This window comes from Saccostrea cucullata, unplaced genomic scaffold (genome assembly GCF_032062105.1).
Source record: "Saccostrea cucullata isolate Sc308-1 unplaced genomic scaffold, CSIRO_AGI_Scuc_v1 ctg216, whole genome shotgun sequence".
NCBI lineage: Eukaryota > Metazoa > Mollusca > Bivalvia > Ostreida > Ostreidae > Saccostrea > Saccostrea cuccullata.
The window spans coordinates 139594-152665 of record NW_026929284.1 but is presented as its reverse complement, the minus strand read 5'-3'; the positions used below and the strand labels follow the sequence as shown (position 1 = coordinate 152665).

The 13072-nt window shown below is 34.6% G+C and overlaps 1 protein-coding gene across 1 annotated transcript; it reads left to right on the top strand.

Moving 5' to 3' along the window:
• Nucleotides 1-4237: 4237 nt before the first annotated feature.
• LOC134280319 (uncharacterized) lies at nucleotides 4238-12847 on the top strand. Its single transcript, XM_062762737.1, has 7 exons — nucleotides 4238-4258; nucleotides 5723-5833; nucleotides 7251-7296; nucleotides 7546-7637; nucleotides 7866-8004; nucleotides 8606-8717; nucleotides 10609-12847. Exons 1-7 carry the CDS (start codon nucleotides 4245-4247, stop codon nucleotides 12267-12269), a joined length of 2175 nt encoding a protein of 724 aa, XP_062618721.1. The 5' UTR covers nucleotides 4238-4244; the 3' UTR covers nucleotides 12270-12847.
• Nucleotides 12848-13072: the final 225 nt, after the last annotated feature.

The following is a 13072-nucleotide window of genomic DNA, read 5'->3' as shown; positions in this document are numbered from 1 at the left end:
GAATTTATTAAAAAAAAATGGAATCTATGAGGTACTGGACAAGTTTACAGTAATTTGGAGGCCTGCTTAAACAGAAATTCTCTGGATTGAGTTGATTTCCCTGGATATAAAGAGAGATAACCTGTACACGTTTTTAACTGCATTTTAGTGTTAAAGCCGCTTCATCCGAAACAGGCACATATTATCTTAAACAATAAAAGTATGTCATTACATAGATAATATATAAAAATTGATTATAAGATTGATTTAATAGTTTATTACAACAATCCTTACATGGAAAACATAGACCAAAAACCTTGTTGACAAACAGCAGTTCCTGACGGGAAGTTAAGATCTGTTTTGAAGTCACCTTTGAAAAAAATACTTTTATCGGTTATATCTAATTATGAAGAGAATTCAAACCCGAGTATTTTTTTCCATTAATAGAATCCTAAGTCATGATATATCTTTTAAAAATTAAGAAATTAACTGAATATAATCCATAGTAATTTTTATATTAATATGCATATTTATAGAATAAAGGATAATCAGATATTTTTTTTAAGATGTTTTTAAAAGGGAGTTTAGTAACAAGTGCTAGAATATTGCCCGTGTACACTTTGTTGTGGAAAAAATGCTCGGGTTTGTTCTTCATAAGTTATACATGTAAGCGATAAATTTAATTTTTCGAAGGTGATTTCACGCAATGTAAACAAAGGGTTATTTTTTGTGTGACCTAACAAAAATTATTTTTTAAAACTTTTGAATTTTGATATCTTTAAAAAGAAAAAGACTTTGGGGATATAATTTGACAAAAGTTGAAATAATTTATGGACAATTATTTTTCAAGAAGAAAAACGAATATATTTTTGTAGCGATTAGAATCGGACCAAGCGGCTTTAACCTTATTCCCCATAGAGTGTATCATTTTTTTTTATAAATTATGTAGCCCCCCCCCCCATGTCTGTACATCTGGGGCCCATTTTACAAAAGAACTTATGACTAAGTCCAAAAACTTCAGATGATCGTAATATTTTGCAAAATTAATAGTTTTCTTCAAAATTATTTGTGTAAAAATATCTAACTACATTTCTTTTAAAAATATTAAAATAGATTTCGATATAATTTTTATTGAAAAGTTATATGAAAAATTAAATTTGGTCGTAAGTCCTAAGTCTAATGTCTATAATGGCAAAGTCCATGTTTTGCTATGGAGACCCAATATAATGCCCTGTTCACACGACGAGTTTAATTCGCAGTAAATTAATGCGGAGTAAACTAATGCGAATCAAATTAAAGCGAATTAAATTGCGTTCACACGATAGCTAATGCGAAGTAAACTAATGCGAATTAAATTTTTTCTTCTACAGTCAGGCGTCAGTAAGTCTATTATGACGTCATTTGTAAATCACGTCACGTATGCAGAGCCCATCCTATGATCCATCATGTAGTGGCTACAGGTATTCATTGATTTTAGTGATTAACATACTTTCCCTCAATTTTTTAACCAAATGTAGCACAAATACCTATATGTAACCACCAACACGTGTCCTGTGACTTAATTATGGCCTTACGCATGCGTCAAAATTTAATTCGAATTAGCTTCGCTTAGCGTTCACACGGAGCTAATGCGAAGTAATTTAATGCGCAGTAAATTAATTCGAATTAAACTAATTCGCATTAAATTATCCGTGTGAACGCTAAGCGAAGCTAATTCGCAGTAACTTTACGTTTAATTCGAATTAAACTCTCCGTGTGAACAGGGCATAAGTGTCGGATCAAAAACTATGTAATAAGGTATTAAATTTCATTCAGTGGTATTGGAGGAGTTTGGGATAAGAGATAGGTACCCCAATGCGTAACAGACAGACGTACGGACATCACGATCACTATACAATTGTGTGTATACCCTCCCACTTATCAAGCGGGGGTATAACTATATAGGCACTGTGAGCACTCACTAAATGATACCCCGCCTCTCATATGATTAAATAGAAGGTGCACAGTGAAATTATGTAATAAAGCATCTTTGAAAGGATTGTGAAATTTTATTTAGTGGTATAGGAGGAGTTACAGATAAGAGATGGGTACCCTTCAATATTATAGAAAGAAAGGCAGTGTCCATGCTTTGCCAAAATTAAAATAGGAGGTGCACAATGGTAATATGTAACAAAGATTTAGTGAAAGTTTCATTGAATTTCAATTAGTGTTATAAGAGGAGTTGCGGATAAGAAATGGTTACCCGAAAGCACAGGCGCTTGTTTCATACAATAAGCTTAGTTTTCTACTATATAATACGGAGATCCCGATCACTATATACACCCCTCGCTTCTCAAGCACAGGTGCTTGAGGACAGCCCCCCCCTCCCCCCCATTATAGACCCTCGGGCCTTTTCGATTTTTTTTTTCTTAAACTATCCTTAAGTAACATATTTGTGATGTAATCCATACCATCAAACCGAAAAATTACGAAAAACAAACAGTTTATAAAAATTCGTATCCCACTATATATAAAAATAACAAGGTTGCCAACTTCGTCTGTCATCCGAGAGGCACTGCCTAGGATTTTTTTTTAGGTGCAGTATAGTGGGATACGAATTTTTATAAACTGTTTGTTTTTCGTAATTTTTCGGTTTGATGGTATGGATTACATCACAAATATGTTACTTAAGGATAGTTTAAGAAAAAAAAAAAAATCGAAAAGGCCCGAGGGTCTATAATGGGGGGGGGGGGGTGGGTCCTGTCCTCAAGCACCTGTGTTCTCAAGCGGAGGTATAAAAATCGGGAAACGTCATTTCGAATTTCTGTAGTATTTGGACAAGAAGGAGGGGGGAGGTTGATCGGCATACACAAAGAAAGATAACCGTGTATGCAGGTCAATTGTGTCCCACAGTTCACGTATTAAATAATTTAAGCGGATCGTACACTTGTACCAGGGACATAGAAGTAAACACGATGCAAAGATAGAAATGGTCACGTGTCATTTTATACTGGAGAATTTTCAAGGTAACGTACTTTAATTTGGTTTGTCTCTTCCTTGTTTGTGCCATAGGTTCTCATCTTTATATTTTTCTTTGTAAATATGTGACAAAATTATATTCACGACTGAATATAGCTAGTATAAAAGATGTACTGTGTATTTTAATTTACCAGTTCACATGGGGAGTGTCTGGTTAGTATGTTAAAATATATACAGATGTAGATGTATTAATTGTTCCATTGAACTCTAGGAGCGATCACAGGGGCTTGTCACGAAATATTTATATTCTTTTAATAAAGTTACCCCTACTATAAAAACACACAGTGTATTTTTAGTTCTACTGGTCAGAAACCAGAAGAGCTTATGCGATAGTAATGCGTCCGGCGTCCGTCCGTCTGTCTGTAAACAATTTTTCAAAATGCTACTCCTCCTACAGTTTTGGTCTGATTTTGATATAACTTGGCATACAAGTAGACTACACTAAGATACATAATTCTGTGCATCGGTTTTTGATTTCAATGAACAATGTTGCCATGGTTACTAAAAATAGAAATTTCTGTGAAATTCTTTCAAAATGCTACTCCTCCTGCAGTTTTAATCTGATTTCAGTATAACTTGGCACACAAGTAGAATACACTATGATACATAATTCTGTATATCGTTTTTTGATTTTGATGAACGGTGTTGCTGTGGTTACTAAAAATAGAAATTTCTGTGAAATTCTTTCAAAATGCTACTCCTCCTACAGTTTTGGTCTGATTTAAGTATAACTGGCACAAAAGTAGACTACACTAAGATACATAAATCTGTGTATCTGTTTTTGATTTCGATGAATGTTGTTGCCGTGGTTACTAAAAGTAGAAATATCTGTAAAATTGTTTCAAAATGCTACTCCTTCTACAGTTTTGGTCTGATTTCAATATAACTTGGCGCACAAGTAGACTACACTAAGATACATAATTCTGTTTATCGAATTTTAATTTTGATGAATGGTGTTGCCGTGGTTACTAAAAATAGAAATATCTGTAAAATTGTTTCAAAATGCTACTCCTCCTACAGTTTTGGTCTGATTTCAAAATAATTTGGCACACAAGTAGACTACACTAAGAACATAAAGAGACTTTATCAATGATCATTATTCAATTTATTGCTGTTGTAAAGTTTCAAATCCCAGCTGCTTAAGTACTTTTCTCTTTCTTTGCTATAAGTTCAAACCAGTAGAGCTTCAGTCTCGACAGAGACTTCAGGTTTATAGGAAGATTTTTCTGGGTTTTTTTTTTCAGATAATGGCTTCAAATGGGTATGTACCATAGTAATTTTTTACTAAAATGATTTTGGAGCTGATTCCAATGAATATTTAAATGAAATTCCCATAAGACTAGAATAAATGATGAAACTAAAGATTTTTAAGTTTGTAAGCTTTTAAATTTCATTCCTTAAAGAACAACTGTATTTCAAAATCTTTCAAGTTATTTAAAGTTTCCTTTTAGGAATTTCAATTATTTAAAATGCTCTTTTTTCTAACATGAGCATATAGTCTGAATTAGACATTCAAGTTTCGCACTAACTTAATGAATTATATATTGATCCAGGAAAATGAAGTTTGTACTTTCACTTTCACTTTAATTTTAAGGTGACCTTTGTATGAAAAATAATATAATATACTTAAGGCCAGGTAAAATTAATCTTTAGATTCTCATCCTAATTTGCAAAAAAATTGGGGCGGGTGGGCGGATTTTATTTTTTATTTTTATAATTGTTAATTTATATGTAGACCTAAGTATCAACAAAACAATGGACGCCCCGTACACATTTTTTTCATTACTTTAATGCAAATATGAATAGATTTAATTCTTTTCATATTCTTTTAAATATTTAAAGAAATTTTTGTCTTTAAAAGTTAAATATTTATTGTTAATTAACAAATTATCAAGTGCACATTATATGGCAACAAAATGAGGTGGGGATACCAATAAATTGTGTATGCGTGACTTCTTATTTTGCAAAATCTATATAAATGTTCTAATAATTATTCTACTGAAAAATCTAGGCCTTCTCTTAAGTCTGTCTACGATTTTGTAGATTTTTTTTTATTTCAAAGGTAAGTCACACAGCTAGAGATCGTTATATATAACTTGACTTTCCTCGTCTATTTTTACTTGGTTACAATCTCTCTACATACTTGCTCCTGCCAGTGATGGTATCTATATGTGTTAAATGCCATTTTTTCTTCTCTGCCTTCTCTATACTGACAAATTATCTTTTCCTTACACATTTAAACTGCTTTTATTGTTTATTACCGATTTTTCTCCATTCTTCACATGGCGTTTTTGCTATTAATAGCGACACGCGACTTTTAGTACAGACGGGAGATAACTCTTAAACTTTGACCCAAATTCTTACTGAATAAAAATACATGAAAATACCCAAAAATCAAAATAAAAAACATCGGGGCGGGACATTTTGAGAGGGGCGGGCGGGGATGAGAATCTAAAGATTAATTTTATATGGCCTAAGTTAATTCAGCAGATATAAAACAATTTAAACGTAAGCTTACTGCGTTTTCTATTTTAACAATGTACAAGAAGTGAATTCAGTTTAGAACTTCTTTATTTATCTGTTCTGGAAATGAATTTGACAAAAATTTACAAACTTAAATTGGAGGTAACTTCTTGTGCCAATATTAGGTAAAAAGATTTAGATAACAGTAATAATGTCATGGTTTATCATTGATGTATTGCTGTACATGTGATAAACGTTACAGAGATTTAGATAGCTGGAACCCTATGAAGGATGACCATCTAGATGAAGAATTTAACAAGTATGACAGAGGACACGGTAAAAACATGCCAAAGAGGGGCCCAGACCGCTATGGGTTAGTAGAAAAAAATCAAAGGCCTGACGGCCTGAGAGGCGCATCGCATTGAAGGTATAAAACTTTTTTTTCTTAGAGAAATTCAACATCAATGTTAAGGGAATGAAAGAATCCAGGAATAAGGATTTAAAAAATAACTAACGTTTCTTTGAGGTTAAAAAAAATTGAGCCATGGCTCTGAGTTTTAGCCAATCGATCATGTGCAGGAGAGGAAAACTTTTTTTTTTTAAAGATAGTCTGATATATTGATATTTTAATTAAATCATAACTGATTTTAATGTATTTTAATTCTTTTTTTTTTTATTTTTATTCTTTTACTATTAGGAAGATGAAATAATGAATGTCAATATAGAAATTACTAGTAATGATTATTGAAAAAATTGATATAATTTCATATCTGAATTATTTCAGTTTCTTTCATTATGTGCACTTTTATAAATATCAGTACTTTGTTTTTAACTTTTTCCCAATATAAATGGCACAATATAACAAATGTTATATACATGAAATCTTCATGTAAATTATACGGGACTAAAATAAACAATCGGGCGTGGTATACGGTTTATTATGAACCCGATACAAAACCGAGTAATTTATCGTACGAGCTGTTGTTATGCAAATAGATTTTACTCCGCGTAGGGCACGTTTGTTGTTGTTATCTCTCTTTGTTTTAATTGTTTATTTTCTCATTTTTTGTAACCTCTGTTGATTCAAAGTAAAAACATGTATGTGTGAGATTTTATGTTATTAGCTGTTTAAAATTAACAATGGATATCGCCAACTTGTCAATGTACATTAGCACTATTTTTAATAACGTGTTAAGAATCAATATTGTTGAGTCCTTTGCCGCCGCAGTTTAGATAAGAAAGAATTGCCAGGTGATCGCAATGAGACTGCATCGAAAACGATGCGCCTCAAAAAGGAATATATTTGTACAGTTAAATTGGAGTACAGTGGAGCCTCATTTATCCAGACGCTTTGGTTCCCAGTCAATTTGTCCCTATATGTGAAGCGTCCGGATACCTGCATCACCAATTAAACAAGACATAATAACATTTTGAAATTCTGTTCCGATGAAAAAGCGTCCGGATACTGAAGCATCCGGATATCTGACGTCCGGATATCTGAAGGTCCACTGTATCTGGATTTTAGAATGTCAAATAAATAAATATTGGTGACATGTCAAAGTTAGATGGAACTTGTCTGTCACTTTATTTCATTTTATTCTTGACGACTTGACCTACCAAATATCTTGGAAGTTTTCTTGGTTTATTTGAGCCTGAGATTTCAAGAAGTCAGTGTACAGTAGAATAACATTAAATGAAGCTGAAATTTTCTTGATGATATCATAGTTTGAAGGGGGGGGGGCGCAGGGGGAGACTTGGTTTGAATTAATATGTGTATCTTGTTACTTTAGTGGTGTGTCCTTGTATGTCACCGGAATTCCAGATGAAATGACAGAAGTAAGTACAAGACATTCAAGTAATTAAATGTATAAATGCCCGACCAAGTGTGTTTCAGAATTAGTAATGTTCATGCTGAAAGAAGTGATAATTTATTATTGTACAATGCCGTTCTTAGTTTTGCGAATGGTGTAAAGTAGGAGTGGCACTGCCAGAAGAAATAAATCTGTATACAATTTCATTAGAATTAATTACCTGAAAATTAAATGACTGATGGGAAAAAAAATAAAGTTTGATTTTAACTTGCAGGAAGGATTGGTGAATTTATTTAGTAAGGCTGGCACTTGTGTGGAAGCAAAGAAAATGAAGTCCAAAATGGAAGGGACTGGGAATACGTATGGGTGAGTTGTATAGTAGTGAGATCAGATCTTGATGTTCTATTCGATATTAATTTTCCCTCTAAATAAAATTAACTGAGGTCCATTATGAATATGAACGAAAGTAAAGAGTGAAAGTAAAGAGAAAGTTAACAAGAGAAAAAAAAAGTTTGAACACTGAAGCTTGACGATTTCCGAGAAGCTGTGTTTTAGATGGAGTATCTTTGTTTGGTTATGTTGATTTGGTTTCAGATTTGTCAAGATGGCGACAGTCAATGAGTGTGAGAAAGCCATTCGTAAATATCACGAATTTCCCATCGGAGACAACAAATTGAGAGTAAAGTTCTCTAAAACATACGAAGATAGAAGTCGACAACAGAAGCAGAAACAGGTAAAAACTTCACCAAAAATTATTTGGACAGTGCTAATTGTTTACTTCATTGCTTAAGCTTTGAGGTTGAAAAAGTTGGTTTAAAACTAGAGTGTACAAAAATTTTTAACATGGCACCATAAGGCCAAAAATAAAAATAGTCTTGTTTCCTGCTACCCGACCTACCCTATTTTTTTGCACCCGACCCTAAAGTTTTTATTTAGTTTTTGAGGGAAAATCGAAAATTTCATGATCCAAAAGTGAAAAAAATATACATTCAAGTGGTATTTCACGAAATATATATGTTTTAAATATGGACTTGCATGAAACACTACTTATTTTAAATAATAATATTGACCAATGATATGTTTAATTTGGTTTTGTAATAGTGCATATCCAACAAATACCATTGGAAAAAAAAAAAATAGAATTAAAAAAATAAAATAATTTTCCGACCTACATACCCTATTTTTTTCAGGCTGGTAGCAGGAAACCGGACTATTATTTTTTTTGGCCTAAGTTCTCAATTTATTATATAAATGGATATCACTTTTATAAAGAGAATATTTGCTAAAACATCTTTGTTTTCTGAATGTCTAAATATAAATAACTTTATCACTAGGAGGAAGAGGAGTTTCTGAATTCGTTGAGCAGTAACAGGAAGTCACAGCCCCGCAGTAAAGCCAGCTCAGGCTCCGAGTCAGACGGCAGCGCTCACTTCATGAGCAGGGTGAGTTAATCAATCTGTATTTTCTATTGGTATCTCTATTAGGGCTGACATTAATGTACCCCCCTTTAATTACTGTTTTACTTATTTAAGTAGGCTTTGTATTTCAATGGCTCCAGAATGAACAATGATGCACTAATTCATGAATAATGCTAAGAATTCAAGAATAAATACAGTGGAGGCAAAAAAGCTAATTCATGATTGTGCAAACAACTCCACTTTGTGTCAAACAGTAAAGTGAATGAAGGCTAGGAAGATATGAAGCAGCTTTGCTTTCATTCCTGTGTTATGACACAGAGTATAACTGTAAAACTTTATTATACATGTATTTACAATGTTGAATCCTAAAAATAATCATTGGATAAAAAATTATTGGAAATGATGAGATTCTGATGTATATGAGATAAGCTATGATGAATTTTATTTATTTACTTATTTTTTTTAGCTCTACTGGTCAGAGACCAGAAGAGCTTATGCAATAGTAATGCGTCCGTCATCCGTCCGTCTGTCTGTCTGTCTGTAAACAATTTTTCAAAATGCTACTCCTCCTACAGTTTTGGTCTGATTTCAATATAACTTGGCACACAAGTAGACTACACTAAGATACATTATTAGTTATCCAGGTTCAATCAAGGGTGTACGGGGATTTACCCCGGGTTTTATTCCATACACCCTGAGGCCGTAGGCCTCAGGGTGTATGGAATAAAACCCGGGGTAAATCCCCGTACACCCTTGATTGAACCTGGATAACGAATTTATTTCCTTTGTACCCATAAAAATGCTCTGTGAACATCAAAGTGTGTCTCAATCTATGGATTAGATAACTACTGTATGCATTGTGACGTCACGTTTTATTTACACCCGGCTCAAGTCGGGTGCACGGATATTTACACCCGACTTTGTAACCAATCAAAGCTCGTGTTACAAGCTAGATAGGAAATAAAATTTTGTGCATCGGTTTTTGATTTCGATGAACGGTGTTGCCGTGGTTACTAAAAATAGAAATTTCTGTGAAATTCTTTCAAAATGCTACTCCTCCTACAGTTTTGGTCCAATTTCAATATTACTTGGCACACAAGTAGACTACACTAAAATACATAATTCTATGCATCGGTTTTTGATTTCGATGAACGGTGTTGCCATGGTTACTAAAAATAGAAATTTCTTTGAAATTCTTTCAAAATGCTACTCCTCCTACAGATTTGGTCCGATTTCAGTATAACTTGGCACACAAGTAGATTACACTAAGATACATAATTCTGTGCATCGGTTTTTGATTTCGATAAACGGTGTTGCCGTGGTTACTAAAAATAGAAATTTCTGTGAAATTCTTTCAAAATGCTACTCCTCCTACAGTTTTGGTCTGATTTTGATATAACTTGGCATACAAGTAGACTACACTAAGATACATAATTCTGTGCATCGGTTTTTGATTTCAATGAACAATGTTGCCGTGGTTACTAAAAATAGAAATTTCTGTGAAATTCTTTCAAAATGCTACTCCTCCTGCAGTTTTGGTCTGATTTCAGTATAACTTGGCACACAAGTAGACTATACTAAGATACATAATTCTGTGCATTGGTTTTTATTTTGATGAGTGGCAAGGATCATTTTTCTATTTATTGCTGATTTAAAGTCTCAAGTCCCAGCTGCTACTTTTCTCTTCCTTTGTTTTAAGTATAAACCAGTAGAGCTACAGTCTCGACAGAGACTTCTGGTTATAGTAGGGGTAACTTTATTAAAAGAAGATAAATATTTCGTGACAAGCCCCTGTGGGAGCGATAACTGTAATCTCGATCAATTCGATTCATCTCCACCCCATTCTCTCTCTCTCTCTCTCTCTGAGGGTGTGTGAGTGTGTCTGTATATTATGCAATGATTATCTTTCTTTTATGTAGAAGACGTAGTAAGGTGTGACATTTGCTCGGACCCTTGCCGGGAAAAGTTCCCAGCGGAAGTGCATTGTAACACGTGTCACACAAACTTGTGCAGTCCTTGTGTCGCCACACATATGACATCCGACAAATCCAAGAAACATGATATTGTTCTTTTTCACTCTGTGGACAAGGAAATCATCTTGCCAACTTGTTCCGTCCACTCCAATCACAAGTGCGACTTGATCTGTTTGGAATGCCACGGTCCCATTTGTCTAAAATGCCTTTCCACCGACCACAACAGCCATAAAGTGCAAGAAATGACCGAGTTGTGCAGATCTCTTTGCAAAGAAATTGAGACGGAAACGGAGGAACTGGAATCACACATCATTCCCGAATTTGAAGATATTGTAAAAGATGAGGAAGACAAATTGAAGAAACTGCTGCAAGACTACGTCAAGCTGGAGACTTCCATGGAGGAGCACGGAGAGCAGGTTCACAAGGCAGTAGACGCTGTAATCAAAAAGTACAAAGCCAGAGTCCAACAGATGAAGCAAGATGATGCTAAAGCCATTGGTCAACAGAAAGACGATATCAATGATTTGCTGTCTCTGGCAAAACAGACTGCGAAAAGAAACAAACTGATAGCGAGGTCAAAGAATTCCACAAATATAATGAATTACAAATCTGAAAATGCAAAACTACGACAAATCCCTGCTTTGAAGAATATAATCCCCTCAACCTTTGAAGCAAAGGATATCTCTTACGATCTGTTAGAGAAGTTCTTCGGAACAATTCCAAAATCTCGGTTTTTGTACAAGCCGGGATACACCCTCAAAAGCAATGATGGTCAAACCTCTGCTGTCAGTGCATCGGATTCTACAGACAAGGTGACACATTCTTTCGCCCTACCATATAAACTACTCTATAGGGTTGCATGCTCATCAAGGACAAAGAAATTATGGACCTGTGGCAATGAGAACACGGTGAAATGTGTGGACATGCGTGACGGTTCAATATTAGAGACCTTGGTGTTTAGCCTTAATGCAGTTTCTTTCTGTTTGACTGAAATGGATATTTTATTTGTTTGTGATGGGGTTAGCATTTTGAGAAGAGAAGGAACTAGTGACACACGGACGTATTTTAGCGTTCCAGCAGGTTGGATCGCAGAGGCAATTACAAGCACAACTTGTCCCGTCTCTGGTCTCCTCGCGGTTCTGAGGAGCGAGGACAGCAGACAGTCCAAAACTGTCCGAATTATTGATGCCCAAATCCGGGATGAATTTCAGTATGATGACAAGGAGAAACCACTTTATCACTCAGGCTGCTATGATTACTTTCTCGCAGAAAACAGAAATGGCGATGTTTGTGTTTCAGATACAACAGCACTTGTTGTGACAGATAAAATGGGCAGGTTCCGCTTCAAATATCATGGAAATGTGTTTGCAACGTTTGGTAAACCTTTCAAACCAAGAGGAGTTGCAACTGACAAAGATGGTAACATTTTACTGTCAGACCTAGACAATAGCTGCATTCATCTAGTCGAAGAAAATGGTAAATTTATCCGATACATCACTTGTGGGAGATCTTTGGACAAGGTTTGCGATTTGTGCATTGATGGCAGCGGCTGTATCTGGATTGCAGAGAGAAATTCTGCAAGAGTAAAGTGTATCCGATACCATTAATTAAATAATAAAAAGTTTTGTAACCCTTTATTCACCCCTGCAAGAAAAACTTTGAGTTCTGGTCCAAACTGTAAAACAAGTGATTCTAACCATGTGACAAAATTAAATGTCGTGCCATGCCGCCCCAAACGACGCTCACGTCGCTCTATGGTTCCAAAGATGGCCAGGAGGAAAAAGCGCCCAGGCCCTTCGTTCGCTAAAAATACTCGAGTTTTGGGGTTCAGATCTTTTCTGTTGTCTTGTGTAATTCCAAGTAAATGTTCATCACTCACCTAATTTCGATCAGAAACTCTTTCATCCAAATTTGGAAATAATAAATCAGGAAATAATAATATTGTTGTCGCGAATGCTGGTTGCCAGTGGAATAAAGTGATCCTCCCAGATAATAAGAATAAGACTGCTGTCGGATTTTCTACCCAGATAGACAACTGCGTATTGATACCCTCACCGTGTGACAATAAGGCGTCTGCTGGATTTTCTACCATAATGACGGCAGATAGACATCTGCACATATATATATATATATATTAGTACTGTCCTTCCTGTTGTACTTTATTTATCAAATAAAAATATACATTACTAAAAACCATGTTTATAAGAGTACTGGTTTTCTATTAGAAAATCAAAACTATAGAACTTTTGCATATTCCATGGCTTGGGTATTGGGATTCCATCATTAAGAGCCACTTTGTATTCACCCAGAAAACAAGTTCTCTAATAATACTGTACACAAATCCACCAAGATAAGCTTATCTTGGTGTGTATAGTAATATCTAATTCCATTTGAACGTGTATTCTACACT